Source organism: Columba livia, chromosome 16 (genome assembly GCF_036013475.1).
Source record: "Columba livia isolate bColLiv1 breed racing homer chromosome 16, bColLiv1.pat.W.v2, whole genome shotgun sequence".
Classification (NCBI taxonomy): domain Eukaryota; kingdom Metazoa; phylum Chordata; class Aves; order Columbiformes; family Columbidae; genus Columba; species Columba livia.
This window is the reverse complement of record NC_088617.1, coordinates 15,163,728-15,191,187: the sequence shown is the minus strand read 5'-3', so window position 1 is coordinate 15,191,187 and position 27,460 is coordinate 15,163,728. Positions and strand designations below refer to the sequence as shown.

At 57.7% G+C, this 27,460-nt stretch overlaps 1 protein-coding gene across 16 annotated transcripts in view; it reads left to right on the top strand.

Moving 5' to 3' along the window:
• Nucleotides 1–27,460, top strand: part of EPB41L1 (erythrocyte membrane protein band 4.1 like 1) — a 71,515-nt gene that overhangs the window by 29,278 nt on the left and 14,777 nt on the right. For 6 of the 16 annotated variants that reach the window (XM_065032741.1, XM_065032752.1, XM_065032751.1 and 3 more), the window contains exons 3-15: nt 10,815–11,010; nt 11,712–11,876; nt 14,969–15,073; nt 15,152–15,194; nt 15,855–15,930; nt 16,203–16,421; nt 16,527–16,614; nt 16,882–17,034; nt 17,774–17,871; nt 18,020–18,195; nt 18,617–18,759; nt 19,345–19,380; nt 21,268–21,459. In XM_065032741.1, the coding sequence (XP_064888813.1) occupies nt 10,834–11,010; nt 11,712–11,876; nt 14,969–15,073; nt 15,152–15,194; nt 15,855–15,930; nt 16,203–16,421; nt 16,527–16,614; nt 16,882–17,034; nt 17,774–17,871; nt 18,020–18,195; nt 18,617–18,759; nt 19,345–19,380; nt 21,268–21,459 (1,671 nt within the window). In that variant the 5' untranslated portion in view covers nt 10,815–10,833. Of the gene's footprint in view, nt 1–4,283; nt 4,437–10,814; nt 11,011–11,711; nt 11,877–14,968; nt 15,074–15,151; nt 15,195–15,854; nt 15,931–16,202; nt 16,422–16,526; nt 16,615–16,881; nt 17,035–17,773; nt 17,872–18,019; nt 18,196–18,616; nt 18,760–19,344; nt 19,381–21,267; nt 21,460–22,767; nt 22,867–27,460 lie in introns of those variants that run through there. The other 10 variants (XM_065032742.1, XM_065032743.1, XM_065032738.1 and 7 more) reach the window with 4 other exon arrangements.

Here is a 27,460-nt window from a genome sequence, read left to right as displayed (position 1 = left end):
GGACAGGCTGCTCCCGCCCGGCTGGTGCTGCCCAGGGAGCTGCGCCTGTCTGGCTCGTTAGCAGGATGTTGAACCCTGAGGTGGGCAGGGGGCTGTGCTGTGCATGCTCTTGTTATTTAGTCTTATTTGGTGATGTTCTGTGGTTTCTTAGGGTCCTGATCCTGCTTCAATTTGCTGTTACTGGTGGGAATATGGTTCATGCCTGTGCAGCCACAGGGGTGCCGTTGCTCCTCCCTCCTGGATATATGTTCCTTGCGGTTGGAAGAGGGTCAGATGGGGAGAAACGGGAGTGAAGCCTGCGCTGGTGTCTTTAGGCATTCAGAAAGCAAGAGCTAGGCATCCCGAAAGCAAGGTAATCGTGTTAAACCCCACAAATATTCTAATAACAGCCCCTCCAGTGCTCGCTTCAGCCTCTGACCTACGAGGTAGGTGCTCAACTCTTTCTTGCTAATACGAGCACAGAGCTTAACTGACAGGGACAGGTGATTCCGGTGGGGTGTTTTGCAAAAAGACTGTTTTGGGCATGAAGCAGACATGCTGCACTGTGGCCCCTGTCCCAAGTCCTCCTTCCTGCTCAGGCTGTGGAAGGCAGCAGGGGCAGGTGTGGGTATGGTGTCCCTGCACAGGGTGACCAGCCGTGGAGTGCCTGCAGGTGCCCCTGATGGCTGGAGGTTACAAGTAATGATTACACCTCACCTGGATTTAAAGCACTCTGAGGATTAATGTTGTGTTTTCTCCTATGCCCACCCTTCCCTGCCTCTCTTAGGGGGGTGGCTGGGCTGAGCTGGCAGCTGGGTACAGGCTCTGGGCAGGGCAATGGTTGCAGGATGAGGTGAGTCCCAAATGCCTACATCCCCACCAGTGCGGGAGGCTGGGAGAGAGCATTACTGTGGCTGCTGTGTGATCAAGCCACGCGTGCCTCAGTTTCCCCTGCCGGAAGCTGGGCAAGCTCCCAGTCTGAGGAGGGTACTGGCGGTATGTGCAGAAAGCGCAGCAGCAAGGTGGTCGCACAGCTCTGCCGCCCTCCCCTCCTTGCCTGACCTTCCTGCCATGGTGGGGGCCACATTGCCTCAGTGTTGGGGCTTTGGGCAGGGGGGGATGGAATGAACCTCATGGTGGGGCAGCCCTGGGGAACTCAGCACAGGGGTGAAGTGCTTTCGCTCCAGCATGAGGCAAGGGGCTGGTGCTGCAGAACTGCTTGGCAAGTCTCCTGATCACTGCAGCCCCCATGTCCCCACACTCCCCTTCCCAAACAGGGAAAGCCATCGTGCCCCTGTGGGCTGGAGAGCCAGCCTGGAGTGTGGGCTTGGTGCAGCCTGGGGCTCAGCACCATGTTTCCACTGCTCTAGACAGCCATTCACACCGGCCCCAAGGGATGTCCCTTTCTGCAGCCGGGACTGCGAGGCGCCCGGGCAGCCCCTTCCCGGGTGGGCGGTACAGCAGCCCGGGCACCCTGGCTGCGCCCCAGCGCTCCCCTCCAGCCCTGCGGGCAGACGAGCGTGTGCTGGAACACAGGGAGGGTTGTCCCCCGCGAGCCTTCGGTACGTGAGGGATGTGCCCATCGATAGTGCCCATCAAAAGGTACTTTTTTTTTTTTTTTTTTTTTTTTTTTTTTAATGCAAGTTTAGGTGAAGTTTTTAAATGGATTTTCCAGCATTTCCAGGGCAGGGATTGGCTTTGCCAGTCCTTCCTCCCCCATCCCAAGTTTAATTTCTACCAAATTAGTCAGAAACATTTTGATGCTTGAATCAGAGGCTAAATCTGGGATTGAAGGAAACCTTCAATCAGCTTGTATAATAGATAGAACTGCTCCATGCAGCAGCCACCTCTAGCCTGGGCAGCATGCATGGGGTTCAGCAGAGTGCAGTGGGGTCCTCGACAGGGTGCAGGGCAGGCACTGATGCCATGGGGACCAAGGCAGGACCACATTTGAAAGCTGTGCTGTTGCTGCCTTGTGCACCCTGCAGATTTTTGGGCCAGGGAGAAGAGCATTTCCACAGGCATCTCCATCCCTCTTAGTGGGCAGTGGGCACACAGTGTGTTCCTTCCAGCCCCACATCCTGGGCCCAAGCACCTCCGGCTGGGTGCATCATTGCATTGTGTCAGGGCTGGAGGGAAGAACCTTTCTGCTCTTGTTTTCCTTAGGCTACCCTGTGGAGCCAGTGCAGGGATGTTTCACGGGGTTCAGTGCTGATCAGGGAGGGGAGATGTCCCGTGGTCGTTGTATCCCCCCCCGGCCGGCTTGCTCGTTCCGCTGGAGCAACAAGGCGTGGCACAGCAGCAGCTCCTACTGCCTCCCTCCTGCTTTGGGCAGCGCTCCCCGGGGCAGGGGAGTTTGGCTGAGTTGGGGGAGTTGCACAGAACATGGTAGATTAGGTCTTCCCCATCATGTGTCAGGTCCAATCTGAGACATGGCTTGGGTCTTGGGGGTCTTTGTCTGCCGCTGTCTCTCCCTTTGCCCCTCCTTTTCCTGTCTGTGTTTCGTCTCCGCTCTTGGCTCTGGGCTGACTCTTCCCTTTGCTTTGAGTGTCTCCTCCTCCTTGTTCATGTGGCAGACAAGGAGGTTTTACAGTTGTGGGTGCTTAGAGATTGGTGATGCCAGCTCTGACCACAGTGGGATGGGTGCAGAGAGATGAGAAATGGTGGCCACTGGCTTCACACCCCACGGCTGCAAACCCCCAGGGTGCGAGCAAAGCGGGGGTTCAAGACTGGAAATGCCACTGATGATACTGAAGCTGCCCAGGCCGAGACCCCCTTGTGCATGGGGCTGCTGAGTCTGTGCTGCTCCCCACCGGGACCCACAGAACCTGTGAGCCTGGCTGGTCCCAGGCCCAGCTAAACCTGTGAGGATTGTGCTGCCAGAGTGTCCACTTAGGGTGCAAACAGACCAGGCAAAGATTGTGGAAGAGGGGGGATTGCTGGGAAGTGTGGGATGACTGGTTTTCTATTGCCACAGGCTTTTGTATTTCGCTTGAGTGAGACTTGCCCCAGGCTGTCCCTCTCCAGCGTCTCAGCAGTCCCTGTGCGAGGCTGAGCTCATTGCCTGCTGGCGTGGCCAGTGCCAGCCTGGCTGAGTGGTTCCCAGCTCCACAGGGGGCTCGTGGGGAGGGGTGTCAGGGCTTTGGCCTGGTCCCTGCCCTGCCAGTTCATCTGAGCTGATGTTCATGGGTGTGGGGATGGTCTGTGGGCATCCAAACCCACAGGTGCCATTTGGAGAACTCATACTGGTGACCAATGGGCAGTTGGCGCTGAGCTGGTGGGTTTTCTCCCTGTGTATCCAGCGTGGTCAGGCTCTGTGTGGCTGGACCACATGGGTGGGTACCTGCACCCTGGTAGTGGGAGCCTGACAGCAAGTCACCAATCATTGCTTGGCTTGTGCTTCTTCACTTGGGGCTCCTGATGGCTTGGCATGCTCTGGAGTTTTCAGCAGCACATGCCCAAACCGGTGAGTGCTGCCTGAACACTGCTTCACCTGGCAGGCTGCCTACACCTGGTAAATATTACCTAGCCCCTGCCTGCAAGCTGCCCGCCTGCCTGCCCAGCCTCAGCCAGCCCTGCCTGGGCACCGCTGGGCTGCCTGGGTATGGGGTGTGGGCAGCACCTGCTGCCAGCCTGCAGCTGCTCTGCGGGTGCCCCTGCCTGTGCTCGCTGAAGGCAGGATCCGTCCCTGTGCTTTACAGGCACTTTGTGCTGTTGTGCTACAGGGGTACAAGGCACACGTGAGGCGCGGTACCTAGCTCTAGTCTTTGGTCTGTGGTGTTGTCCCTCCCAGGGGACAAGGAGGGGACAAGGAGCCATGTGCCCTGTAGGCAGGGACGCTCTGGGTGTCCCGCTCTGAACTTTTCTGTGGACAAGGACAAAGAAAGGGCTTCTTTTCAGCTCTTTCTCCTGCTACATCTCCAAGATGACTAGTGACATTAGTGTGTTTTGGAAGTGGTGCAGTGTTTGCTGCCCTAGGACCCGTGTAAGACATGGAGAAAGGTGATGCATGGAAATGCCAGATTAATTTGGGATGAAGTTGTATAGGGGGTCCAGCTGCTTGCTGAGCAGCCAGTGCAGGAGCTGAGCTCCTTCCTGCCCCAGCAGTGCGTGCGCGGGGCAGCATCCTGGCAGGGTCGCAGCCTTCGCCAGCTCTCCTGTGCCTGGCCTGGGATGAGTCAGGTGTTTACAGGCAAGGGGGCGGATGGGGCTGCCACCAGCATCCACGTGGGACCTCCCGCCACACCAATGGGCTGCAGTGCGAGCACAGAGCTCCCGGCGAGGGGGGAGCCTGGCGCTGGGATGGGAAGGCAGCCCAGATCCCGGCTCAGCTGCGGCGCACATCAATCACTGCGTGGGGGCGTTGGGGCTGGGGAAGAGGCGGCTCTGCAGAAAGCTCTGCCTCGGAGCGGCGGCAGCGGCGAGCGGTGCTGGAGGCATGGGGAGCTGGCACCAAGGTAGGGCTGGCCCCGCCATGGAGAAGGATGCTCTGCGGTGCTGCTGGCTGCCCACAGGATGCTCTGGGCTTTAGCTGGCAGCAAGTGCTCTGAGAGCACCAGCCTGGGTGGGATGTGGGTCCTGGAGCCCGGGTGGAGGGGATGAGGCACTTTTTCAGAGGGGGAATAAATAGTTTGGGGCAGTGCAGATCTCTGCCCTAGTGAGGAGGAGCGGTTTGCAGTCTCCAGGAGCTGGGGACACCCTGTGTTTCTGATCTTCCCCCTTTACCCTAAACAGGGCAGCTCATGTGATTTTTTTGGTGTTGCTGCTGAACAACACAGGAGGGCTCCCCAGTCTGCCCACTGCACTGCGGAGCGGTTTGGGGATTTGCATGTCCCCCAGTGCCAGGGGTGAGGGCTGGGTGAGAGCGGGGCTCGGGTGCTGCGTGTCACTGAGGTTTCAGGGACCACTTTCCTTGTTCATTTTTTGGTGTCCCTGAAGGATACTCAGGACTTCCCACTGGGACTTGTCTCATGTTTCCAGGATGGCTGCAAGGCACTGCCTATGTTGCCTGTGCTCTTGTCCTGCCTGTCCCCCGCCAGCTCAGCCCCATTGCAGAGCTGCTGGTTGCCACAGCCTTGATGAGCTCCTCCGTCGTTCTTGGGGGCTGGCAAGTGCCTGGGCCCCCTGCCCAGTGTCATGCAGCCACTGCCACCCCCACAGGGTGCTCCCTGTGCCCAGCTTGCTCCCCATCTCTGGCTGTCTCCGTGGCAGCCATCTGTCCCGCAGTGCGGGGGTGGGCTTTGCTGCCAGGATCGGTCCCACGGGGCTCTCAGCAGCTGCTGAGCGCGGTAACAATGAAGGAAGCGCTTGGTTGTTACCCAGCTCTGTGCACCCCAGTGGCACTAGGACCCATGGAGACTTGTTCAGGCACTCAGCATGGGGCTTTGCAGACTCCCGCCTGCTTGTGTCTTCTGCAGCATCATGCATGGGCAGCATCCTCAGCAGGGAGCGAGAGGGCAAAGCAGAACCCAGGAGCAAAGGGGGATGCTCAGCCTTGAAAACCAGCCCAGCAGCAGGGAGTGAATGGTCAGGGGGAGGGTGAAAGCATGCTCGGGTATAACACCATTTGGAGGTAGCAGGGAAGTAAAAGCTAAGGGAGGGGTGTGCTGCGGAGGCTGGAGTTGGGATGTACTGGGGAAGTGCGGGGGCAGAGTGTCTGGGAAAGCCGTGAAATCCCCACTCCAGCTTGAAGTGGGGGGAAGAGGAAAACACCAAGGGAAGGAGGAGCAGGCGGGGAGATGATGGGAGGGGATTATAGGCATGACAAGCAGGTCTACCTCTGATCCTGCTAAAGCTTTCCTTACAGTCACCCTTCTCACAGGCCTGTTTCAATAGCCTGGAGTTCCAGCCAGCTCCAACCATTTCACCTGATGTCTGCCCTGAGGAGAGTGTCCCCCAGCCCATTTTGGGTCTAGCTGCAGCAGCAGCGAGCCAGCCCTTGCTGAAAACCAGGGCTGTGCTTAGCATGTGGCACTGGAGGCCGTGGCTGTGGAGAAGTCGTTCAGCCAGTGCCCAGCACGGAGGAAGGGTCTGGGGCAATGGTGCTCGCTGGTCCTGCTGCTGGCAGCCGCTGCCTTGGCAGCTACCAGCCTTGGCGCGGAGCTGCGCTGGCCCTGGCTTCGCTCCCAAGGGAGCATACATGAGCAAGGCTGGGTGCTGGGAAGGGCTGGGACAGCCTGGGTAGGCTGCCTGTCCTGCAGGCTTGAGTACTGCTCCTGCTGGGGGTAATATTTAGAAACAAATGAAATTATTTGAGACAGTATTTCCACCAATCTCGATCAAATTTGCCTCAGTTGTGGTCTAAACCTCTTCTAAAGCTTTGTGATGGCAGATATGTCCATTAAACTGTCCCTTTGGTAGCATGTAGCCATGTCCTTTCTCAGCCCGTGGGCCCTCACGTCTTGGGGGGGCTGTCCTGCAAGGTGGGGCAGCAGGAGCTGAGTTTTGCATCTGGAAACTGCTGTGTGATGGCAAGTGCTCCCCACGGCTGGCTTCTTTCTCGCTCTATAAAAGTATACTTTCCACCTTTAAATCAGCAGTAGTTCCTGCTTAAGGCACAGAGATGCTCCCATAATAAACGTCATCTTGCTTTGGAACCTCTTGAGTGCTGGAGGAAAGGCCACAGGAAAATCTAGTCCTGGGGGCGATCACAGAATCCCAGAATGTCAGGGATTGGAAGGGACCTTGAAAGATCATCCAGTCCAACCCCACTGCCAGAGCTGAAACAGGTGGTGCTGGCTGCTTCCCTGTGAGTGCTGCCCCGGTCCCTGCGGGGTGCTGTGGGTCCGCCCAGGGCACTGAGCACCCCCAGCCTGGCAGAGGGAATGGTTGGGGTGTGGGCGATCACGCTGGCCTCGGTGGCCTTGTCCCAGGGCTGGGCCTGCAGCAGCCCTGGGTGCAGATGACCAGGCTGCGGTGGAGGGTGTCAGCATTGCACTGCTGGCCTGAGCCCCGGGCGCTGGGTGCCACCGTGCCCAGGGGCTGGGTGCTGCCAGGCTCAGGCTGACCCTGGGTGCCCAGCCAGCCCTGAGCACTCCGTCCCCGCTGCACATGCTGCTGTGAGCAGCTCTGGGGGAGCGCTGCCCCATGCTCCTGCCTCTGCTCAGCCCCACTGTGAGCAGAGAAGCCCAGGTAGCAGCACTGCCCGTATGGACGTGGCACCAACGCCCCACTAGCTCCTGGATGTGGCTGTTGTGGCTGTGCCTGGGAGCATGGCGGTGCCAGCGCGGCCCCCCGCCTGCACTGACTGTGTGCATCTGCAGTGCTCATCTGCAGTGGTGCTGTACCCCTGGCATCACTGGCTTCCTTGCCAGCCCCATCTCATTCCAGGCATCTCCTGGACCCTTTTTACCCTGGCAGTGAGTTTGAATTTACACGTGGGAGACTGGAGCCTTCCCAGTACGGCTTCAAGCCAAGAGACCCGGGGGTTCCTGCTCCTCCCCAAGCCTGTCCTGCCCTGGGAGCATGGAGAGGCTTGTTCCTCCTCCTCCGTGTTCTATGCTGCTGGGGCAGGAGCAATAACTAAGGGATGGGCTCAATGGGCCCTTGCTGGGACAGGGCGCATCGATGCTCAGATTTTCTCTGTGCCCGTGCTGAGCCCTGTCTCCCTGCTGAGGTGTGGGGACCAGCGGTGCTGGGGCAGGAGAGAGAGTGTGCAGTGGGGCTGGGTCATACTGGGCGCAGGGAAAGGGGGCACTGGCTGCGATCCCAAAACAGAGTGGCAGGAGAAGCCAGGCCACGACAGGAGCAGAGAGATGGCCCCTGGGGGCTCGTCAGACCCCTTTGCTGGGGCTCTGCCACCACGGCACTCCTGTGTCAGCTCTCACCTGTTTCAGCTGGAAGTTAGGGTCCCTGGATCAGGCTCCTTGCCCGTCATCACAAGGTTTGACCTGGAGCTTAATATGCAAGAGTAGAGCTGGCTGGGAGAGATGGGATTAATGCCTAGCCTGCCATCCTTAAATAATCCCCATAATTTTGTCAGGGATCAGTGCTGCTTTGTGCAGGGAAAAGAGAGTTTGGAAGACAGTTTAGAAACCTAGAGTGAAAACCTCAGTTTGTTTTTGCCCCAAAGTGACAGCTGTCATTTTAGAGATTTCAGATTTTAGAGAAAAAATTCACACACTGAGAACCAAACGGAAGTGGTTGGGAAAGATCCGCACAGGGTCTGGAGCTGGGAGTATGCAATCGCTTGAATTTGCAGTGGAAAAGCAGCAGCCCTGTTTCCGCTGTGGAAAAAATAAACCGCTGGTGACCTTTGAAATCTTCTCGTGCCCTCCCCTGAGTGCCGGGGTCTGCTGGGAGAAGTTGTCCTGCCTGTTCTGGCCAGGAGAGCATAGTCCTGGGGCAGGGTGTGAAATCCTGGCTCTTTTGGCGTGAACCAAGTCCCTCTGCGGTGACCACATGGCGCTTGCACAGCCCACGGGCCGGGGCGGGGGCTGATCCGGGCAGGCTGAGCCCGGCTGCGGGAGGCTCAGCGGGCAGACTCGCTCTGTCTTCTCTATCCGTTCCTTCTCTTGTCTCCTCTCTGTCCCCTCCCACCCCTGGGATCCAGTTTTGGCAGTTTTTCTGGGTAAGGTTTCACATCTCCCTGTTGCACTGAGGACACCGGCATAGGTGGGACATGAGCTGTGGTGTGAGATACGTTTTCTTTGTAAAAGGAAGTCAGCAGGTTTGCAGATGACACTCAGCCAAGTGGTGCAGTTGACATGCCAGAGGGACAGGATCCAGCAAGAGACCTTGTCAGGCTGGAGGAATGAGTCCATGTGAACCTCATGAGGTTCAAAAAGGGCAAGTGCAAGGTCCTGCACCTGGGTTGGGGCAGTACCAGCAAAGACCCGGGGATGGATGTGTTAGGAGCAGCCCTGCAGAGAAAGGCTTGGGGACACCGGTGGATGAAAATCTGGACATGAGCTGGCAATGTGCATTTGCAGCCCAGAAGGTGAATTGTATCCTGGGCAGCATCCCCAGCCTCGTGGGCAGCAGGTTTGGGGGGATCCTGCCCCTCTGCCCCGCTCTGTGAGACCCCCCTGCAGTGCTGGTCCAGCTCTGGCTCCTCAGCACGGGACACACATGGACCTGCTGCAGAGGGGCCAGAGGAGCCACAGGAATGATGCGAGGCTGGAACAGCTCTGCTGGGGGACAGGCTGGGAGAGCTGGGGTGTGCAGCTGGAGAAGAGAAGCTCCAGGGGGACCTTAGTGCGGCCTTTCCAGACTTAAAGGGGGCCCATAAGAAAGGTGGAGAAAGACTTTTTACTAAGGCCTGTAGTGACCAGATCAGGGGCAATGGTTTTAAACCGAAAGAGGGTGGGGTTAGGCTGGACATAAGGAAGAAATGTTTTGTGATAAAGATAGTGAGACAGTGATCCAGTTTACCCAGAGGAGCTGTGGATATCTCATCCCTGGAAATGTTCAAGGTCAGGTTGGATGGGGCTTTGTGCAACCTGATTGAGTAAGACTTGGACTAGGTGGTCTTTGAAGGTCCCTTCCAACCCAAATAATTCTGTCGTTCTAAAAGTGGACTTTCCCTGCCTCCCTTAGGTCACGGTCCTGATGGGGCTCTTGCTCTCCCATATCTGTCTTTAGGTAGCTGGGACTTACAGGAGGTGATGGTGGTGGGATGTCACCAAGCAACTCCTCTAGCCCCAGGGTAGCCAGGTCAGGTCCATGGCCTGGAGCTGTGCTGTGACCTCAAACCTTCATTAGTGGTGCCAGGGCTGCGGCAAAGCAGTTTGGCAGCTCAGGGAGAATCCAGCCCCTTGCCCATGCCATGTGGGCTGTCATTCCAGAAATGGGGGTCAGAAATATCCTGTATGGGCTTCCATACTCCGTAGAAGTGCAGTTTTTCTGGTGTTGCAGGCATTACTCAGGGCTGCTTATGTGGCTTCTGTGTGAGCAAGGTGGGTGTTGCAACCGTGGGCAGATGCTGTCAACAGGGCCAGCTCATCCAGCCGCAGCCCTCAGATGCTCTGGCACCAGCGATCCCAGCTGATCCCGTGCAACGGGAGCCCAGTGGTGGGCCTGAGCAGCCCGAGTGGTGGGTGGGTGACAGTCACAAACGCTGCTCAATGACCTGTGTGTGTGTGGACCGTCCCAGGAGCCCTGCCAGCCCCACACAGCATTAGCATAAAGGTTTCAAAACCAGAAAGGTTGCAAAGCATGTTACTGAGCAGCCCGGCACAGAGAGTGCCTTCCCCTCCCCTGTTCTGAACCCAAGGTTTGTTTTTGCACCTTGCACAGGACAGGCAGCTGGAGCTGGAGGCAGGTTTTGTTCTGCTGCTGCGCAGGGTCCAGCTGCACCAGCTGTGGGAACCCAGTGTGCTGCTGCTGCTGGGACATCCAGAGAGGGGAAAAAAAGCCATCCCGGATGCAATATGTACAGTTGTCCATGTTTGCAATTTCCTGTCAGTGCAGCCTTTGACCCGACTCACAGCTTGGTTTATCCTGCCAGAATAAACCCTTCCACTCATAAAAAATACTAGTGAAGGTACCAAGGGCCCCGGTGCTCAGGGGGCTGTGACCAGCGCTGCTCCCTGCTCTGAGTGCAGTGCCCTGACTCCACTGGGTCCCTGCCACTGCTGTCCCTCCCCACTGCTGGTTCTTATCTGGTTCAACTGGTATGAAATCCTGACAATCTGTGCCACTGGCCCTTTGCAAAGCCACTCCCTGGTGTGGCCAGGGAGCTGTGTATCTGGCAGCAGATCTGCATATGCAGGCAGTGGGGCAGAGACCAGCAGGTCCCACACTGGCCCATGCAGCTGGGGCATCCCTGGCTGCCCGGCTGGCGTCCTCCATCCTCGTATGCTTGGGTGACACCTGTCTCTTCTTGTATGTCGTAGAGCAAGGTGACCAGCGGCCATGACGACGGAGACAGGCCCTGGTTCGGAGGTGAAGAACGCGCAGGAGGAGGCTCCGCAGCAGCAGCTGGAGGCGGCCGCACACGGTCCCACCGCCGCAGCTGCCAGCCCCGCCGGCCGGGACGCTGAGGCCAACCAGAAGGCTGGGGCACAGTCCGATGCCCGAAATACGGAGCCGGTGAGTTGGTGATGGCTGAGTGTCGTGAGACGTGGCAGAGAGGAAGGCACAGCTGGGGACTTGCCACTGCTCTCTGCTGCCCATTGCTGTGTCCTTGCTGCAGCATGGGAGCTGCAGGGAGCCTGGCGAGGTGGGCAGCTCTGGGGGAACATCCTGGAGCGGAGCCCCCTGCAACCAGGGCAGCGATGGGCTCTGCCGGTTGCCGCCCAGCGGCCTGCGGTCCTTGTGGGCAGGACAGACAGAAGGAACAGTCCGGCAGCCTGAAGTGTCAACTGTGCTGGAAACAGCACTGCCATGGCTGCTGGCCAGGGCCCGGGGAGGAAGCAGGTGTCCCTGTGTTCCAGGGCTGGGGTACTCCTGGCAGGGCTGGGAGCAGTGGCTATACCCCAGTGTGAGCCTTGGAGCAGCCCGGAAGCTGTGCTGCTGCGGGCCAGCACCGTTCTGCCCTGACCCTGCCTGACCAGGGAGGTTGTGGGTGCTGAACTGACCTCAGGCTCACAAGGCATCCATTTTCCAGGGACCCTGGTTGTGCCAGTGGTGTGGGGTGGAGCAGCTGGGCTTGACTATGAACTCCCAAGTGGTCATCAGCCTTTTCTCCATCAGCTTCCCTCTTCTGCCTGCTGTTGGAGGGCTTTTTCCAGCTGTCTGTCTATCCGTCCTGGCAGTGGTGCCCGCTGATCCTGTGTGTCTCCTCGCTCCAGGGCACAGAGATGGAGGAGAAGGACTACAGTGAGACGGACGGGCTCTCTGACAAAACAACCCCCAGCAAGACCCAGAAGTCACCCCAGAAAACCACCAAGAAAGTGAAGAGTGCTCTCTGCAGAGTGACCCTGCTTGATGCTTCTGAGTACGAATGTGAGGTGGAGGTGAGTCCCAGCTTCAGGGGGCTGTGCTGGCACCAAGGAGGGGATGTGTCCCAGCCCGGAGACCCTGCCCAGCCCAGCAAGTCCTCGATGTCAGGGCTCTTCCAAGGACAGCTTTGTTGTATCTCCCTCCTAGGGAAAAGGATCCAGAGAAATAGACATTTAAGTTGAAATTTCAAAATAAGGAAAAAACCTGGAAAGACAGACCCTCTCATGGAATTTCAGCCCAGGGAATCCAAATTTGGCAGCTACTCACAGTAGAAAACAGTGCCTAAAAAGCAGAAGCTTCATGCATGGGGGATAGAGCTGCCTCACAATGTGTACATGACACATCCATGTGCCAGCCTGTCTGCCAACACCTCAGGAGCGCAGGTGTCCCGTGTGCTAAGGCGCAGGATTTGTGTGCACATGTTGGTGTGAAGAGGCTGACACACGTGGAGCCTCTCGGCTTCCCCGGGCAGGTTTGCATCCACCCTCTCTGTGTTCATCTTCTCATCCCTTGCTGTCCCTCCCCATAAAGCCATCGGGCCAGGGACTGTATGGGGAGGCATCAGAGCCTGGCAGCGAGGTGTGTGTGCGCATTTGTACATAGGGTGATACACGTCCACATCCTTGTAGCTGCATCCTCCTGTGTGCAGGCAGGGTGGTTCTGCACCCTGCTCTGGGGGTGTGGGCCACCTGCTATTCGTGCAGCGTCACAAGCGTGTGGCGCGGGTGTGCACGGGTGCACGTGGGTGTGCGCCAGGGAGCTGTCACTGCAGGGGAGTGCAGAGGGGACTGGTGCCTGCCAGTGGCTGCCTTGGAGCTGGGAGATGCTGCAGGGCTGCTTCAGCCACCGTCAGCACAGGGACCTCTCTCTTCTAGGGCAGACTGGGGGACACCCAGGATGAAATCAGAAGTCGAGGCTGCTTTTTGTGAAAGGATCCTGTGGCCCTGCTACAGGGGCACAGGCAGCTGGGAGGAGAAGTTCTTGCCGGAGTGCCTGTTTCTGTCCCCAGCACTCGCTGCCGTCTCCTGGCTGCAGGCTGGGGAAGGCAGCACTGCTCTGACCTGTGGCACTGGCATTGTCCTGGTGGGAGGGACAGTTTCAAGGACTGGCAACTTTGCTTAAAAATGCAAATTTTTAGGTTGTTTAAAGGCAGAAATCCTGGAGCCTTTGCCAGGGTGACCTTTACACTTGCTGCTGGTGAGTGGGCAGATGGGTTTTTGTTGGCATCAGCTCAGAGCTGTCTGTGCAGGGTGGCCCCAGGTCCTGCCTCCCTGGGTCTTGGCTGTGCAGGACTGATGACCATAAAGAGTATGGCTGCCTGGATGAGTGTACACACCGAGGCAGCTGTCGGTGGGGTCTGACCCCCTGCCCATGGCACAGGCAGCAGGACCTTTGATCTCTATGCTCCTGCAGCCCTGACTGTCGCTTTAGAAGCAAAATTTGTCACAAAGCTGTGGAAAGATGGGTTGTCACAAAGATGAATGCCCTCCCAAAGAAGAAAAAGAGCAGAGAACCCCAAGGACTGCAGGGGTTCATGGGCCACAGGAGTGGCTTGCACAGGCCCCAGCAGGGTTGTTCTTCCTGTAGTGTTGGCCAAGCAAAACCAGCACACAGGCACAAAGCCGGCTGCGGGCATAAACCCAGCTGTGGGCACAAACCTGGCTGCGGGCATAAACCCATCTGCGGGCACAAACCCAGCTGTGGGCATAAACCCGTCTGTGGGCACAAACCTGGCATGCAGGCATAAACCCGGCTGTGGGCACAAACCCAGCTGGGGGCACAAATCCGTCTGTGGGCACAAACCTGGCTGTGGGCATAAACCCGTCTGTGGGCATAAACCCGGCATGCAGGCACAAACCCGGCTGTGGGCATAAACCCAGCATGCAGGCACAAACCCGGCTGTGGGCATAAACCTGGCTGCAGGCACAAATCCGGCTGCAGGCTCGCTGGCAGCTTCGTCAGCAGACCGATACCTCTCACTGGGCATGGGTAAGGTTGAGGTTTCTGTTGTGGTGCAGAGGATGGGGTCGACGTTTTAGAGAGCTGCAGCTCTCTAAAAAAGCCACCTGGGGCATAGGGTGGAGGGTTTAGTGTAGAAAGTCTGGTGCTACATTTTTTCTTTCTTTCTCACAGGCCCCGTAGGAATAGTTGTTCCTTGCCTGCATACTTAATTAAAGCTTAATTCAGTAAAAATCAAAAAAGGGAGTCCAACTGTTCAGTGGGACACTGTGGCAGGTGCCTTCAAAACCTGGGTCGGTAGGAGGGAGGAGACCCAGGAAGAGTGACTGCAGCTGCTGGGAAAGCTCCGCAGGGCAGCAGTAGCCCAGGGTTGCAGCTGGAGGCAGCAAGGTGCCGGGGCTGTGCCGCTTGGTGTCCTGGGCTGCCGTGGGGAGGTTGCACCGGTAAATGGATGCCATGGAGAAGGGAGATGGGAGCTGCCAGGCAGCAAGGCTGTAAATAGCAGCAAAACACAAATGGGAGGGGTTGTTCTTCCATCGCCATGGGTGAGCCCGGGCCTCGCTGCCACCAGTCACGAAGGGAAATTCAGGGGCACTCAAAGGACCAGATAATGAGGCAGTTCTCCATCCCTGCACGTGGCTTGGGCTTTTTGTGGCTCTCATTTGTCATGCTGTGCTTCCAGACCCAGCTGCCACATCCACCAGCAGGGAGGGTGTTGGGAAGGAGCTTGTCCCACGGGCAGCAGCGGCCACTGTGAGCTCTGGAGCTCATTTGTCCCAGGTTGCTGCTCTGGGCTGGAGGTGCCTGGGCTGGCTGGACTTTTCTCTGGTTTGGCATCACTGCTTCCTGGTGTGATGGGGGATGAGCCAGGTGAGCACTGGGTACCTCTGGCCCATGGGACCTGCTGCCTGAACCACACTGGCTCGGCTCAACTGTACCCTGTCCCCGCAGCCCTGGGGCCACCTGGGTGTCCCCAAAGCTGTGCTGCTGAGTGAGAGGGCTGTGCTCAAAGGCAGCCCAGCACCTTTTGGTGGTTGCCTGAAGGCCAGGGCTGCCCTGATCCTCCCCAGTGCTCCCTGCCTGTGCCTGCCATGTCCCCAGGAACACAGGGGAGCCGACCATCAGCCTCTCTGTGTCTCCCCCACAGAAGCATGCTCGAGGCCAGGTCCTCTTTGACCTGGTGTGTGAGCACCTCAACCTCCTGGAGAAGGACTACTTTGGCCTCACCTTCTGCGACTCAGACAGCCAGAAGGTGAGCATGGGGGGTCCCTCTGCAGCTGTCCCCTTCGTGGAGGGGGAACCTCCCTGACTTGCTGTCTCCTCATTGCAGAACTGGCTGGACCCCTCCAAGGAGATCAAGAAGCAGATCCGCAGTAAGTGCCCAGGCAAGGTCCATCCTTCCCAGCCCTGGTGTGTCTCCTGGAGCTTCTGGATGGCTCAGCTGTGGCTGTCCTCCAGCAGGTCCCCTCCCCACCTGCCCTGGAGGGGACCTTTGGCACCTGGCCTGAGGACAGGGATTCTATTTGTTTGGCTGCCTGTTACCCCCTCTCCTCTTAAACCTGAGAGGTGGGGGGGGCTAAGGACACTGTCTGTGCCACAAGAGAGCTGACTGAGACCTGGTGCCTGTCTGGGCACCATCACTACCTGCCCTGAACAGCGAGGACAGGGATAGGGGACTTTCTGGGAAAGGTCCTCAGATGGCTTTGCCCGTGATGTTGCTTTGCTGGGGCAGCAGAAGCTATGCTGCCCAAGGTGTCTCCTTCTGGTACATGTGAAGCTTTTGTTGTAACACTGGTAGTCACACTGAGCTGATGGCTCCTGATGTTGTGATGCTTTTCTCTCCCCGAGTCGTGCTGCTGTCTCAATGGCTGTTCTCTTGGCAGCTTCTGGACCCCCCTTGTCTTTGCCTTGTGCTGGGCTTGGGGGAGTCGTGTGACCCTCAGTGTACACCTGTACCCCTCAGTGTACACCCTCATGCACACCTGCGTGCAGCTGGCGTGTGTGCTGCCCTTGCTGCTCTCTCCTTTCCCTAGGCGGGCCCTGGAACTTTGCCTTCACTGTGAAGTTTTACCCTCCAGACCCTGCCCAGCTCACGGAGGACATCACAAGGTGAGGACCCCCTCATGGGACCATCTGGGAGTGTGTGGAGGGGCAGGGCTCAGGCATGACATGGGCAGCTGGGGGTTGTCTGGGGGTTCACTGCCCTCCTGCTGCATGTGACGTGTCTAAATCATGCAGAGCGGGGCCAGGAAGGTGGCCATGGGAGGTGGCAGTCCCTGCGGAGATCAGTGCAAGATGGGGTGCACACTCCCAGGGAGCCTCAGCCTGCTCCGGGGGGCACAGGCCTCTGCCCTGCTCTCACCCTCTGCCCCCTCCTGCAGATACTACCTGTGCCTGCAGCTCCGTGCAGACATCATCACGGGGCGCCTGCCATGCTCCTTTGTCACACATGCCCTGCTGGGCTCCTACGCTGTGCAGGCTGAGCTGGGTGACTATGATGCTGAGGAGCATGTGGGCAACTACGTCAGCGAGCTCCGCTTCGCCCCCAACCAGACGCGCGAACTGGAGGAGCGCATCATGGAGTTGCACAAGACCTACCGGTGAGCCCCAGGAGAGGACGGGCTGCTGACGAAGAAGGCGCCAGACAGCTGGCCCATGCCCACTGCGGCACCTCTCCATGTGCCCCCCTCTCTGTCTCTCTGCAGGGGAATGACCCCCGGAGAAGCGGAGATCCACTTCCTGGAGAATGCCAAGAAGCTCTCTATGTATGGGGTAGACCTGCACCATGCCAAGGTATGGAGCCGTGGGGCTGCCAGAGCGATGGCCAGTGCGGCCCCCTGCTGCCTGCACACCCTCCCTGCCCAGCTGGCTCTAGGTGGCCCTTGTTGGACCAGAGGACCTCCAGAGATGCAACCTCAGCCGCTCTGTGATTCAGTGATGTCCCTGTCAGCCAGTGCCCCGTGGCAGAGCACTGAGCAGGAGGGAGCATGGCACTGCTGGCCGGGCAGGTTCTTACTGGGCAGCTGAGCAGTACCTTCTTGTCCCTCTTGCCTCCTCCAGGACTCAGAGGGTATCGACATCATGCTGGGTGTCTGCGCCAATGGCCTCCTCATCTACAGGGACCGGCTGAGGATCAACCGCTTTGCCTGGCCCAAGATCCTCAAAATTTCCTATAAGAGGAGCAACTTCTACATCAAGATTCGCCCGGGTGAGGTGGGTGCCATGCACCAGCGTGGCCCCAGGGCATGGCAGGGTGCCTGCCCTGCTGGACTGGGGCTCGCTGGCGGGGAGGTGCTGCCTCGCTCCAGCTTCTGCCCCGAGGGTCCAGAGTTAATGAGCATGTCTCCTGATGCATATGGAGGCTTCCCGAAAATGTGTTCATGTCTGTGCTCTCATTTTCTAACTGGCAATGTGACTACAGCAGGCTGGGGACACCCCAGACTCCTTTTCACACCAGTCAGATGCTGTGACTCTGCTGGCGTAGGGCTGTCACCCAGGAAGCGGGGTTGAGGGCCATTTTTGATGTGTCTTCCATGCTTCACAAAAAAAAGGAGTCTTTTTTGTTCGTTTTCCAACTTTATTTTCTCTCTTTTCACTTTTATGTGCACTGATGGGAGAACGCATTTCCACCCACATCTTCCAGCAGGCAGGAGGGCAAGGACAGTGCAACTAAAAATGAGCTGTGAAAGGTTTTTGTTTCTCGAGGGAATTTATCTTGCACTGAAAAGCCATTTACAGTTGAGGAAAGTGTTTAGGCCAAAAGTGTGGGGGTGTGATCCCACCACCCAGTGGTGCTGGACACAGACCTTTCCAGCACTGCTTTGAAGAATTTTTTTTGCATGGTCATGGCTCCTGCTGGGGGAACCTGAGGACCTTGGCAAAGCAGGTTGCATCCCATCACGTCCTCCAGGGCAGGATGTGCCTGTAACAGCATGTTTCTGTCTCCCCCAAGTACGAACAGTTTGAGAGCACCATTGGCTTCAAGCTGCCCAACCACCGCTCTGCCAAGCGTCTCTGGAAGGTCTGCATAGAGCATCACACCTTCTTCAGGTGAGTAGACCTTCTCTAGACCTTCTTCAGGCCTTCCTTCTCGGAGGAGGACACGCTCCTGCATCTGTTGCAGTGCGTACATGTGGGAGGCAGTGCCAGGGGACACGGCTGAGGCTCACTGGTGGCACTCCATCTCTCTCACCCCTAGGCTGGTGTCCCCAGAGCCACCGCCCAAGGGCTTCCTGGTGATGGGCTCCAAGTTTCGCTACAGCGGGCGGACGCAGGCGCAGACACGGCAGGCCAGCGCCCTCATCGACCGCCCGGCTCCCTTCTTTGAGCGCTCCTCCAGCAAACGGTACACCATGTCTCGCAGCCTTGACGGAGGTATGCCCCAAATTGGGGAGAGGGGGGGAGATTGGTCTGCTGGCGGGTGCAAGGGGATGCTGTTCGGCTCATCTCTGCAAGCTGTTTGGCTCATTTGGCAGGGTTACAGCAGCCGTCAGGCTTCCTTCCAGAGGCTGTCCCCACCCACGTCCCCGTGGCAGAGGGTCTGTCTCCACCTCAAGTGATAGCTCAGACTGTGCGTGGGCAGGGGGATGTGGCAGGGCTGGGTCAGGCGGACTGGGGATGAGGCTCCCCCTGGCTCCCTGTGCCTTGGGTCCCCTGGGAGCAGCTGTCCCTGCTGCAGCGTGTTCAGGGTTCCTCTCTCCCCAGGTCTGCACAGACAGGGTGGGGGGCAGGAGATGAGGGTTGGGGGGTTGGGAGTGGCAGGGCTGGGGTGACCCAGGCTCTCCCCCATGGGCAGAGTTCTCGCGCCCAGCCTCCGTCAGCGAGAACCACGACGCTGAGGGTGAGAAGCAGGATGAGGATGGTGAGTTTGGCAGCAGGAGACGGTCCGAGATAGAGGATGAGGAGGTGACCACCCCGACGAAAATCAAGGAGCTGAAGGTACAGACGAGGCGGGCAGAGGAAGGCAGAGGTGGATGTGTAGGCTGGCTCACACCTGGAGAGAGCAAGCAGGGGACCGGGCATGGGCAGCAGGGCTGGGCTGCAGGCAGGAAGGGTCACCTGAGGGTACGGTCGCCTGCAGCCCTTTCTCTGCCAGATGTGCCCCAGGCTGGTGGGACCCTGGGACATGGCTCTTGGCCTCACCGGTGGAAGTGGGGCTGTCACAGGGGTGTGGCTCAACTCTGATTCCCCAGCACCCTCCAGGTGGTCCCAAGGCCCATCCCCAGGCGGGGCTGGACCTGGGAGGAGCAGCCCTGCTCCAGGACAGGGATTGGGATGGGGACAGGACAGGCACACCAGTGCCCACTCGTGCCCACCACTCCCTAGGCGCAGCCCATCCACTCCCTACCCCTGTCCCCCAGGCTTGGCCCAGAGACACCCCAGCCCATTTCAGCCCCACAATGTGAGGGGAGGGGGGGTCCCATCTTTCTGTGCCCTACCAGTCCATCAGCTTAACTGTGATGTTTGTGACAAGTTCCCTCAACTGACCCTGCTGGTTACTTTTAACCCTCTCTTTGCTGCCAGCCGGAGCACGAAACAACCCCCAGGCACAAGCAGGAGGTATTCTCTGTCTGGAGTATCTTAGTCCTCATCAGTGCATCATATTGTCCATCCTTCCCAAAGCAACACTGTGTGTCACCCTATTTACTGGAATACAAGATGCACCAGGGCGGGGGGTTGGATGCTAGAGAAGCCCGATGGTCAGACAGCTGGGGATCTGCTCCAGCACTCACACAGCATCTTCTATCCCACTAAGTAAGGTAGTCGTAATCATACATGTGAGCAAGAGCTCTCCCAAGGCACAATGGGCAGGCCCCCATGCCGAGTCCTTGGCCCGTTGGGAAGACCTGGCTTCTGCTCATGTTACTGACTCTGCCATGTCCTCGCCTCGCGTCTCCTCTCCATCCAGCCCTGCAGCCCAGCTCTCCTGTGGAGACTGGTCCCTTCGCTCCCGCTGGCACCTCGACCCATGCTCTGCTTTGGCCTGACCTGAGCTGCCTCTGTCCCCTGCCAAAGAGCTCTGCTCCCCCGCAGCCCCTGCTCCCACAGCAGGGCTCCCCTCCACCCAGAGCCGCGCTGGAGCTCCTTGCAGGGGGAGCGAGTCTCTGAGCTGCCTTCAGCGCCCGCTCAGCTGCCTGTGGGGCAGCACTGGCACCCACCCCTGCACCTGCCCGGCCTAAGAGCTGTCAGAGAGAAGAGGGAGGCTGTGCTCTCCCCTGCACGAACTGCTGTGTCTGCATCAGGAGCGATTCATCGCATTCACAGCTGCTCCCTGGGATTTTGCCTCCACCTGCAGTGGGATGTAGATCCTTGCTGGAGCTGTCAAAGGGGACAAACGTGGCCAGGCGATGGGGTTTGCCACACTGTCGCCAAACAGCACTTCACCGCCCCGCTCGGCACTGCAGGGCAGACCCCACTGGGGAGTTGAGCTCTGGTGCCCCCCACCCACCTCATTGCTTCCCCACTGCATGTGCATGTGCTGCTCTCCTGGCACACCCTGAACCCAGAGGTGGGCAAACCATGAAGCACTTCTCCACTGCTCAGACACATGAGTCTATGGGGGGACTTTTTCCATGAGCTGCACTGAGTCATCAGGATCTGGAAAATTTGGTAGAGTTTTTCACGGGCCTCTTGGGTCTCTGAGCTGTTGCTGAGGAGAAATACTGGGGAGGTATTTTAGGTGACTCTTTTCGAACCTCCAAGTAGGTTTGAGTTTGAGGTTGAAGCAGAAGCCAGGGTTCTTGCTCTTGCTGGTTCTTGCTCTGAGCCAGTTTGCCCACCTCTGTGGCAGGACAAGGGGAGCCACCCTCGTGCCTGCATCATCACAAGGTGATGCTCTAATGCCTAAACCCCACCTTGCACTTGAGCATTCTGAGCTGTCCTCTCTCCACAGCAGGCCGACCCCACCCCATCCCAGGCTGCTGGTGGCATCAGGCTGGTCCGTAGTGGTCCGGGCTTGGATCCGTGCTGGACATCTCTGACCAGCCCTTGACCTCCTGCCCTTTTACTCTGGGAATGAGCTCCATTGGAAGCGCCTGTTTCCCACCCTGCTGGGACAGAGGCTCAGGCACGAGAGAGCAGCAGAGGAAGCTGCTGGTTATTTCCAGTGGGGCCCGATCCCTTGCTGATCCCAAGGGAGAGCCCACTCTCTTCCTTTGGGTGGCTTAGCTTGTCCCCAGCAGTCCCTGCTGGAGATGCCCAAAGGGCATGCTGTACCCTTCACGGGGGAAGCCTGACACACATGTTCAGCCATGTGCTGCCTTTTTGCTGCTGCCTGCAACGGTCCTAGTGAGAACTGCAGACCAGGGTGCTCTGACACACCATTCATTGGGCTCTTGAGACCTTGAACTCAAGCCCTTTGTGAAGCGAACCCTCCCAGTGCCCCTGCTCATCTCTTGCTTCGACTAGTGCTTTAATCATCATTATCTTCCTCTCTCCTTCCCCAAGTTTTTAGACAAGCCAGAAGATGTTTTACTGAAGCATCAGGCCAGCATCAATGAGCTGAAACGGACCCTGAAGGAGCCCAACAGCAAGCTGGTTCACAGGGACCGGGACAGGAGGCTGCCTTCTTCACCAGCCTCTTCCTCACCCAAGCATGAGGATGAAACACCAAAGGGAACCCCAGAAAAGGCCAGCGAGGTTTGTTCTACTGCTTCTCTTATAGAGGGGATCAGGTTGTTCACGGGGAGGTGTTCCTCAGCTGTTGGGCTCTGAATCTCTGCATCCTGTGCCACCCTGGGGAACCTTGTGGAAATTAAATGAAGAGGATGTGGGGTGGAAGGAGGAGGCCTTTGACCAGGCCAGCATCTCGAAGTTTTGTAATGAGCTAACCACGTGCACGCTGCTGGTAGTGATCTCCCCGTGTGCCCAGGCACTGCATGGGGTTGAACTCCTCATCCTTCTCCAGAGCGCTGTGTTCTGGGAGTACCCGAGAGCTGGGCTGTGGCTCTGTCGGTCCATGAGATGGGGCTTTCCTCTCCCCTTGTACCAGCAGAGCTGCTGCATGGTGGTGCCTGGTCAGCTCTTGCCAGAGGGGTGTCCTCAGCAGAGCAGAACCAGGCGCCTGTGCAGAGGTGTCCCAGGATCTGGGTGGTGGGAGTAGGCGAAGGGGTGAGTAGTGCCACAGTGGCATCCTGCATGCATGTCCTTTTCTCCTGGCGTTTTGCCTGCTGGCTTTGCAGTGGGACAGCGAGTGTGAAAGGAAGGTGCTTGGAGAGCTGGAACTGGGGGTGCCAGGATGTGGAGAATCCCTGGAGCTGTGTGAGGGGCATGGACGTGGCACCACTAGGTGCTCTGTGGTCCCGGATTCCTGGCTGGCTTGGTAAAGGCAGTGCGTGGCAAGGGCATCCCCGCTGCCAGCCTGGGTGCCCTCTCCCTGCCAGGGACCCCCCGGCTCGCTCTCCCCTCCATGATGTTCTCTGCCCCAAGGAGGCTCTGAAGCCAGTCCTGTGCCCACACTGGTGGCCACGGCTGCAGGCAGGGGGGGTGCCACACGTGGGGCTCGCTTTGCCCTGGCTCCCTCCTGGGAGAGTCTTGCAGAGCACGTGAGGACGTGGGGCTGGGCCATGAGGCGGCTGGGCCACGTGCTGTCTGCGGGGGTTTGTGATGTGCCCGTGTGCTGCTGGTCCCGCACTGACCGCGGACCTGAGGCTGCAGGGTGGCTCGGGCAGAGGTGAGCTCACAGCCCTGCACCAAAGCACTGAGCTGGGAAGAGGGACCTCACCCCACATCTCTTTTACCAGCAAATATATAAAGGGCAGACGTAAATGGAGCATCTAGAGCTGGCATAGCTGTGACCTCTGTTCTTCCATCCATCCTTCGATCCACCCACCCACCTGCCCACCTTTTGTTCTTTCATTCCTTCTCATGTGCTCTCTCTCTCTCTCTGTGTCTTTCTGTCTCTTTCTCTCTTTCCCTGTGGGTGCTGGGGTTTCCGTGCTGGCACAGACGATGGAAGAGGACACCCTAGACGATTTTGCATCTGAGCATGGAGCTTCCCTAAGCATGGAGTCTTTCACGCAGAAAAGCCTTGTCTCTTCTCCTGAGGTTCTCACCATCCTACTTCTCTCCCCACCCCACCCCCCATCACAGTTTTGCCCCCATGGGGCCCTCCAGCCTGCCGAGGTGGCTCCTGCCCTCTGAGCAGAGCTGTTTGCTGGCCCCATTGGGTGGGTCCCCTCTCTGGCGACGGGCAGGATCACTCACCAGGACAGGGCTGTTGGTGAAATCTGCTCCCCTGACTGTTTCTTCAGGGCTGTGAGACAGGGTTCTGGGAGAGACCTTCCAGTGGAGCCCTGCTGTGCCCCCCGGGCTGGCGCTGGGGGTGAGGGCGCCGTGCTGGAGGCCGGTGCTGGTGCAGAGGCATTCCGGGGGTGTCTGCTCCAGGTGCAGGCAGGCAGGCAGCTACAAGCTGTCTTTAGCAATCCCATGTGCTTTCCTTTTACTTTGGGTACAGTTACAGTTCCCCAGGCCCAGGCACCCTGAAGTAGGTCATGTCTGGAGGCATCAGAAATGTTGGACTTATGCCTGTGCAAAGCAGGGTCGTGCTGCCCTCACTGTACTTGCACAGTGCCCATGGATGAGGAATGCAGGCTCTCAGTGCTGCCTGCATGCAGTTTTTGTCTCACATGACGGTGGCTGTTTCCCGGGATAGCCAAGAGAAGAAACCATTGAGCAGAAGAGAACTTGTCTTTGAGATCTGCTGCTGGTGTGGTTGGTGCCAGCCAGGCTGCAGCGTGGTGCCCGGTGGTGCTGGGGTGCACGTCCTGCCCAAGTGCCCCCAGGGAAGGCAGCGGAGCAGGAGCAGCGTCAGGCAGGGGGGCAGGCGAGGCAGTGGCAGGTATGAGGCCAGTCCCACTCTCACTCTTCGGCGTCTCCGTCAGTCAGCGCAGAAGTTGCTAGCGCTGGCAGGCTGTGCCCTGAGCCTGGGCTGGCTGGAGCACGTGTCCCAGGAGGCACTATGGGTGTGAGAGCCTGGGCACAGCCTTGGGCTCCAACAAGGGTACAGGCACCTTCAGGGAAGCTTGGGCTCTGCAGCAGCATCTCCTGGTCCACGCTGGCACTGTCTAGGAGCTAGTGGACAGAAAGAGCAGAAATGAGGTACACACATGTCTATTGGTTCCGATTCTTGTTCTCCGCCCTCTGGAGACCTCGGGGTGCCAGGGTTGCACTCAGGTGCGGGTGCTAAGTTGGCCTTGCTGGTGATTTCTCTCCAGGCATTAGTGGCTGAGACTCAGCAGTTGATAGGTGGGAACTTGTCCTCTCCTGGCCTTTGGTCACCATGAGGAATTTGTAGCCCCAAGGGTGTAATGGCATGTGGACAGCACATCTGCAGAGCTTGTATCATCACGCTCAGCTAGAAAGTCCCTCAGTGTCCATGGGCTTCAGACACACTAAGGTTGTGTTATCTGTCATCCCCAGCTATTCGCATCTCTGCCCACTGCTCCATCCCTCGGTCCTCGCTCCTGCTGGAGGACCAGAAATGCAGGGCTGGAATGTGCTGGGAGTCTCTACAGCTTTGAGTGGAAAAGCAACCTGGTGTGTTGTCTCAAAGTCACGGATCACTCATTCTCCCCTCCTTGTCGTGAGGCTCATGCTTTCCTCTCAGGTGAGCTGTGGGCTGTGTCTCCCCGAGGAACAAAGAAGAATGGCAGGGACCCTGGAGGATGCCAAAGGGAGAAACCTCCTGCCTGCCCTGGGCTCTGCCGAGGTTACGGGCTTTGTTGGCAGGGGCAGGAGGCTGCCTCTGCTCCGTGCTCTCATTTCTTTTCTTTCTACCAGCTTGCTCTCACTTGTCTTATGTAGGCCACAGTGAGAATCAGCTTCCCAAATGCTTCTGTTCCTAGAGCAGATGTGTTGAGGGGAGAGGCCTGAAAGGGAGCTGTGCCTTAGGAAGTCAAAGTTGCTCCATGGACAGACCCTTCCCAGCATCATCACTTCTTAGACTCAGCTCCTGCCTTGGAGCCTGTCCTGCCAGTCTGTCCTGCCAGTCTGTCCTGCTGGTCTTCTGACCTCCAGAGCTCCAGAAATTCTTTCCTGCAGGACATACCCAAATATCCAGATATTTACTCCAAACATCCCTGAGAGTCCTCAGGCTGTGGACACACAAGTGCTGCTGTGAGCTGTGGAAGCAGAGCCGTGGCCAGAGCTGGCGTTGAGCCCTTGGGAGCAGAGTTCAGATCACATCACAGCGTAGCTGGCTGTTCCCTTGGAGTGGGCTGTGCTCATCCCAACAAAGTTTGTGGAGAAGGAAGCTGGATTGGAAGTAAATCCAGAGCTTTTGGGTTTTCCTTGCTGGTTAAGAAGTGCTGCCATGGGTGAACACATTATTCCAGGCTTCAGAAGACTTGTCATAAGGCTTTTTAAACTACAACATATATCTCAAGCCTTAACTCAGAGAAGGAGCCTGAAGAAACTCTTTATTTTTGTGCAGGGAATGTCTCCTTGGAAGGATTCTGGTTTGCAGCCAGAGAAGGGGAATGAGAGGGCCTTACTGAAGAGATTTGTACATGTGCTCACAACCTGTCCATCCTTGACTTGGCTGCAGAAAGGGTTCAGCAATGAGACTGCAGTGTAGGAGCAGAAGTGAAGCTGCTGTACCCTCAGGAACCTAAGCAATCTCCTGGTTGAATTGCTCACAAGCATCGCTACTGAACGGGAAGACTGGTGTTGAAGGAATGCAGAGGTCAACCTGGGCTTGCTACAAGCCCAGCACAGCTGCTGAGTTAGTGATAATGTTGCTTCCATGGGTCAAACCCAGCTGTGAAAGACCGAGGTGCAATTGGGGCTCCTGGCAGTCACTGACTGCCTCTGTTGTGATTTCTGTGGACTAGGAAGAAATAAAACCTGCATCGGAGGCAAGTGCGGAGGAAGGGGCCTGGAGAGGAGATGGTGCATACGAGTGCAGGGAAAAGGGATACTGGAGAGGCGTGTGCGAGCGATGCTGTAGGGAGCTGGCATGGGATAGGTCTCCTGAAGACCTGGCTCCTCCAGCGCGGCTGCGCAGGCCTGCCTGGCTGCGGCAGGGTGCAGGTGCCGCGGCAGATCCCTGGCAAGGATCCGACTTCTATCTGTGGAGGATGGTGCCCTTACTGCCATGAGTGTGGCATGGCTTGCAATGCCCGTGTGCCACCCTAGGGGCTGTCCTGGCAGTGCCAAGAGCCTGCGCCTATCTCTGCCCTCAGGGTTTTTCAGGAGGCAGCCACCCTTTTGCCAGAGCCTGGGGAAGGGGAGCAGGCGGGAGGTCTGCTGCCTGCCTGGGTGCTGCCAGGGCAAGGCCTGGGGCACTGTGCCGGGGCGGCTTTGCTTTCTTTGGCACCTGGTGAAGAAGGCAGGAGCTGGGAGGTGGCATTTTTCTGACAGGGGTTTTCACCGATTTCTCCTCCTTGTGGAAGCCTTTACACTAGTGATTGGTTTTCCTTCTTTCCTCTAATTTCATCTTCTTTTCCTTTCCCTCTCACTCTGCTTCTCTCTGCCCCTGTTTCCCCTTATTCAATCTCAATTATTAGGTTTCCATTTCAGGTGCAACTGCTGCAAACATTCACCTTGACACCCCCATGTGAGGCATGGCTCACATTTTCAGGGATTATTTTTCCTAGTTTGAGTGGGGAGCGGGAGTGCATCGTCTGGGGCTGGAGTGCATCCTGGTGCCACACAAGGTCAGTCTTGCCCAGGCTGCAGAAGTGACACAGCCCCTGCGCCCGGCTGGTGCGCAGCCAGCCTGTGCTAGGGCAGAGCCAGCCCCTTGGGAACCTGCAGGACCGTGCCCGAGCATCCCCCTTTGGTGTGTGCTGCCTGCAGTAGGATGCCTGGGGAGGCTGCTGGGCTTCCTCTTGGGTGAAAATGTTTTCCTGCTGCCATCTTCTCATAGGTGATTTTCTACCTTCTGTTCCAGAAGTTCTTGAATTTTAGCAGTGCTTTGTTCTTGACACTTGGAAAGTCTTTAGCTGTCTTGCAGGACAAACATGTGAATGTACAAAGTGTATGTAGTAACAGTAATGTCGGATCCTTCCCTGCGCAGCAGCACAGAGACACTGTGTGGAATATCGCAGACCCACTGTGTCCTTGCTGCAGGATGCTCAGCCACCTTTGCTTGGTCCTTAATGCAGTGCCCATAGCTGTCTCAGCTGCCAAGCCTGTGGTCTTCTCTTGCATTTCACAGGTAACCTTTCACAGGTTACATTTTCTGAACTGCTTGGTTTCAGCATTGCTAGAAACCTCTGCTAAATAATTGCTTCTGATGAGATTTCCCTGGAGAGCTGGACAGGAAGGATGGGCTTTGGAGTGAAACTGAGCTGCAGCGTCTGGTAGGAAGGGGAAAGCGCCTTCCTGATGCCTAAAGGTGGTTTCTTTCCTTGATCATGCTCTCAGCAGTCTGACATAGTCTTAGGGGATGTGGATGAAGCTGAAGAGTGAAGCTACTCAAAACACAGGCTGTTGCCTACAATGAAACCTCACCCTTTGCTCATAGAGATTGCTTGGGGCAGCTTAAAACAGGAGTCAGACGAGGAGTCCCAGGTGGGTTTAACCAGCTGTGTTCCCCAGCCTCATGAGAGATGCCCTGATGGCTGTTAGTGTGTCTGCTGGGATTATTGCTCCCACTTCTGTATTTCCAAGAAAGCTGCAATGTTGCAGGTACGTC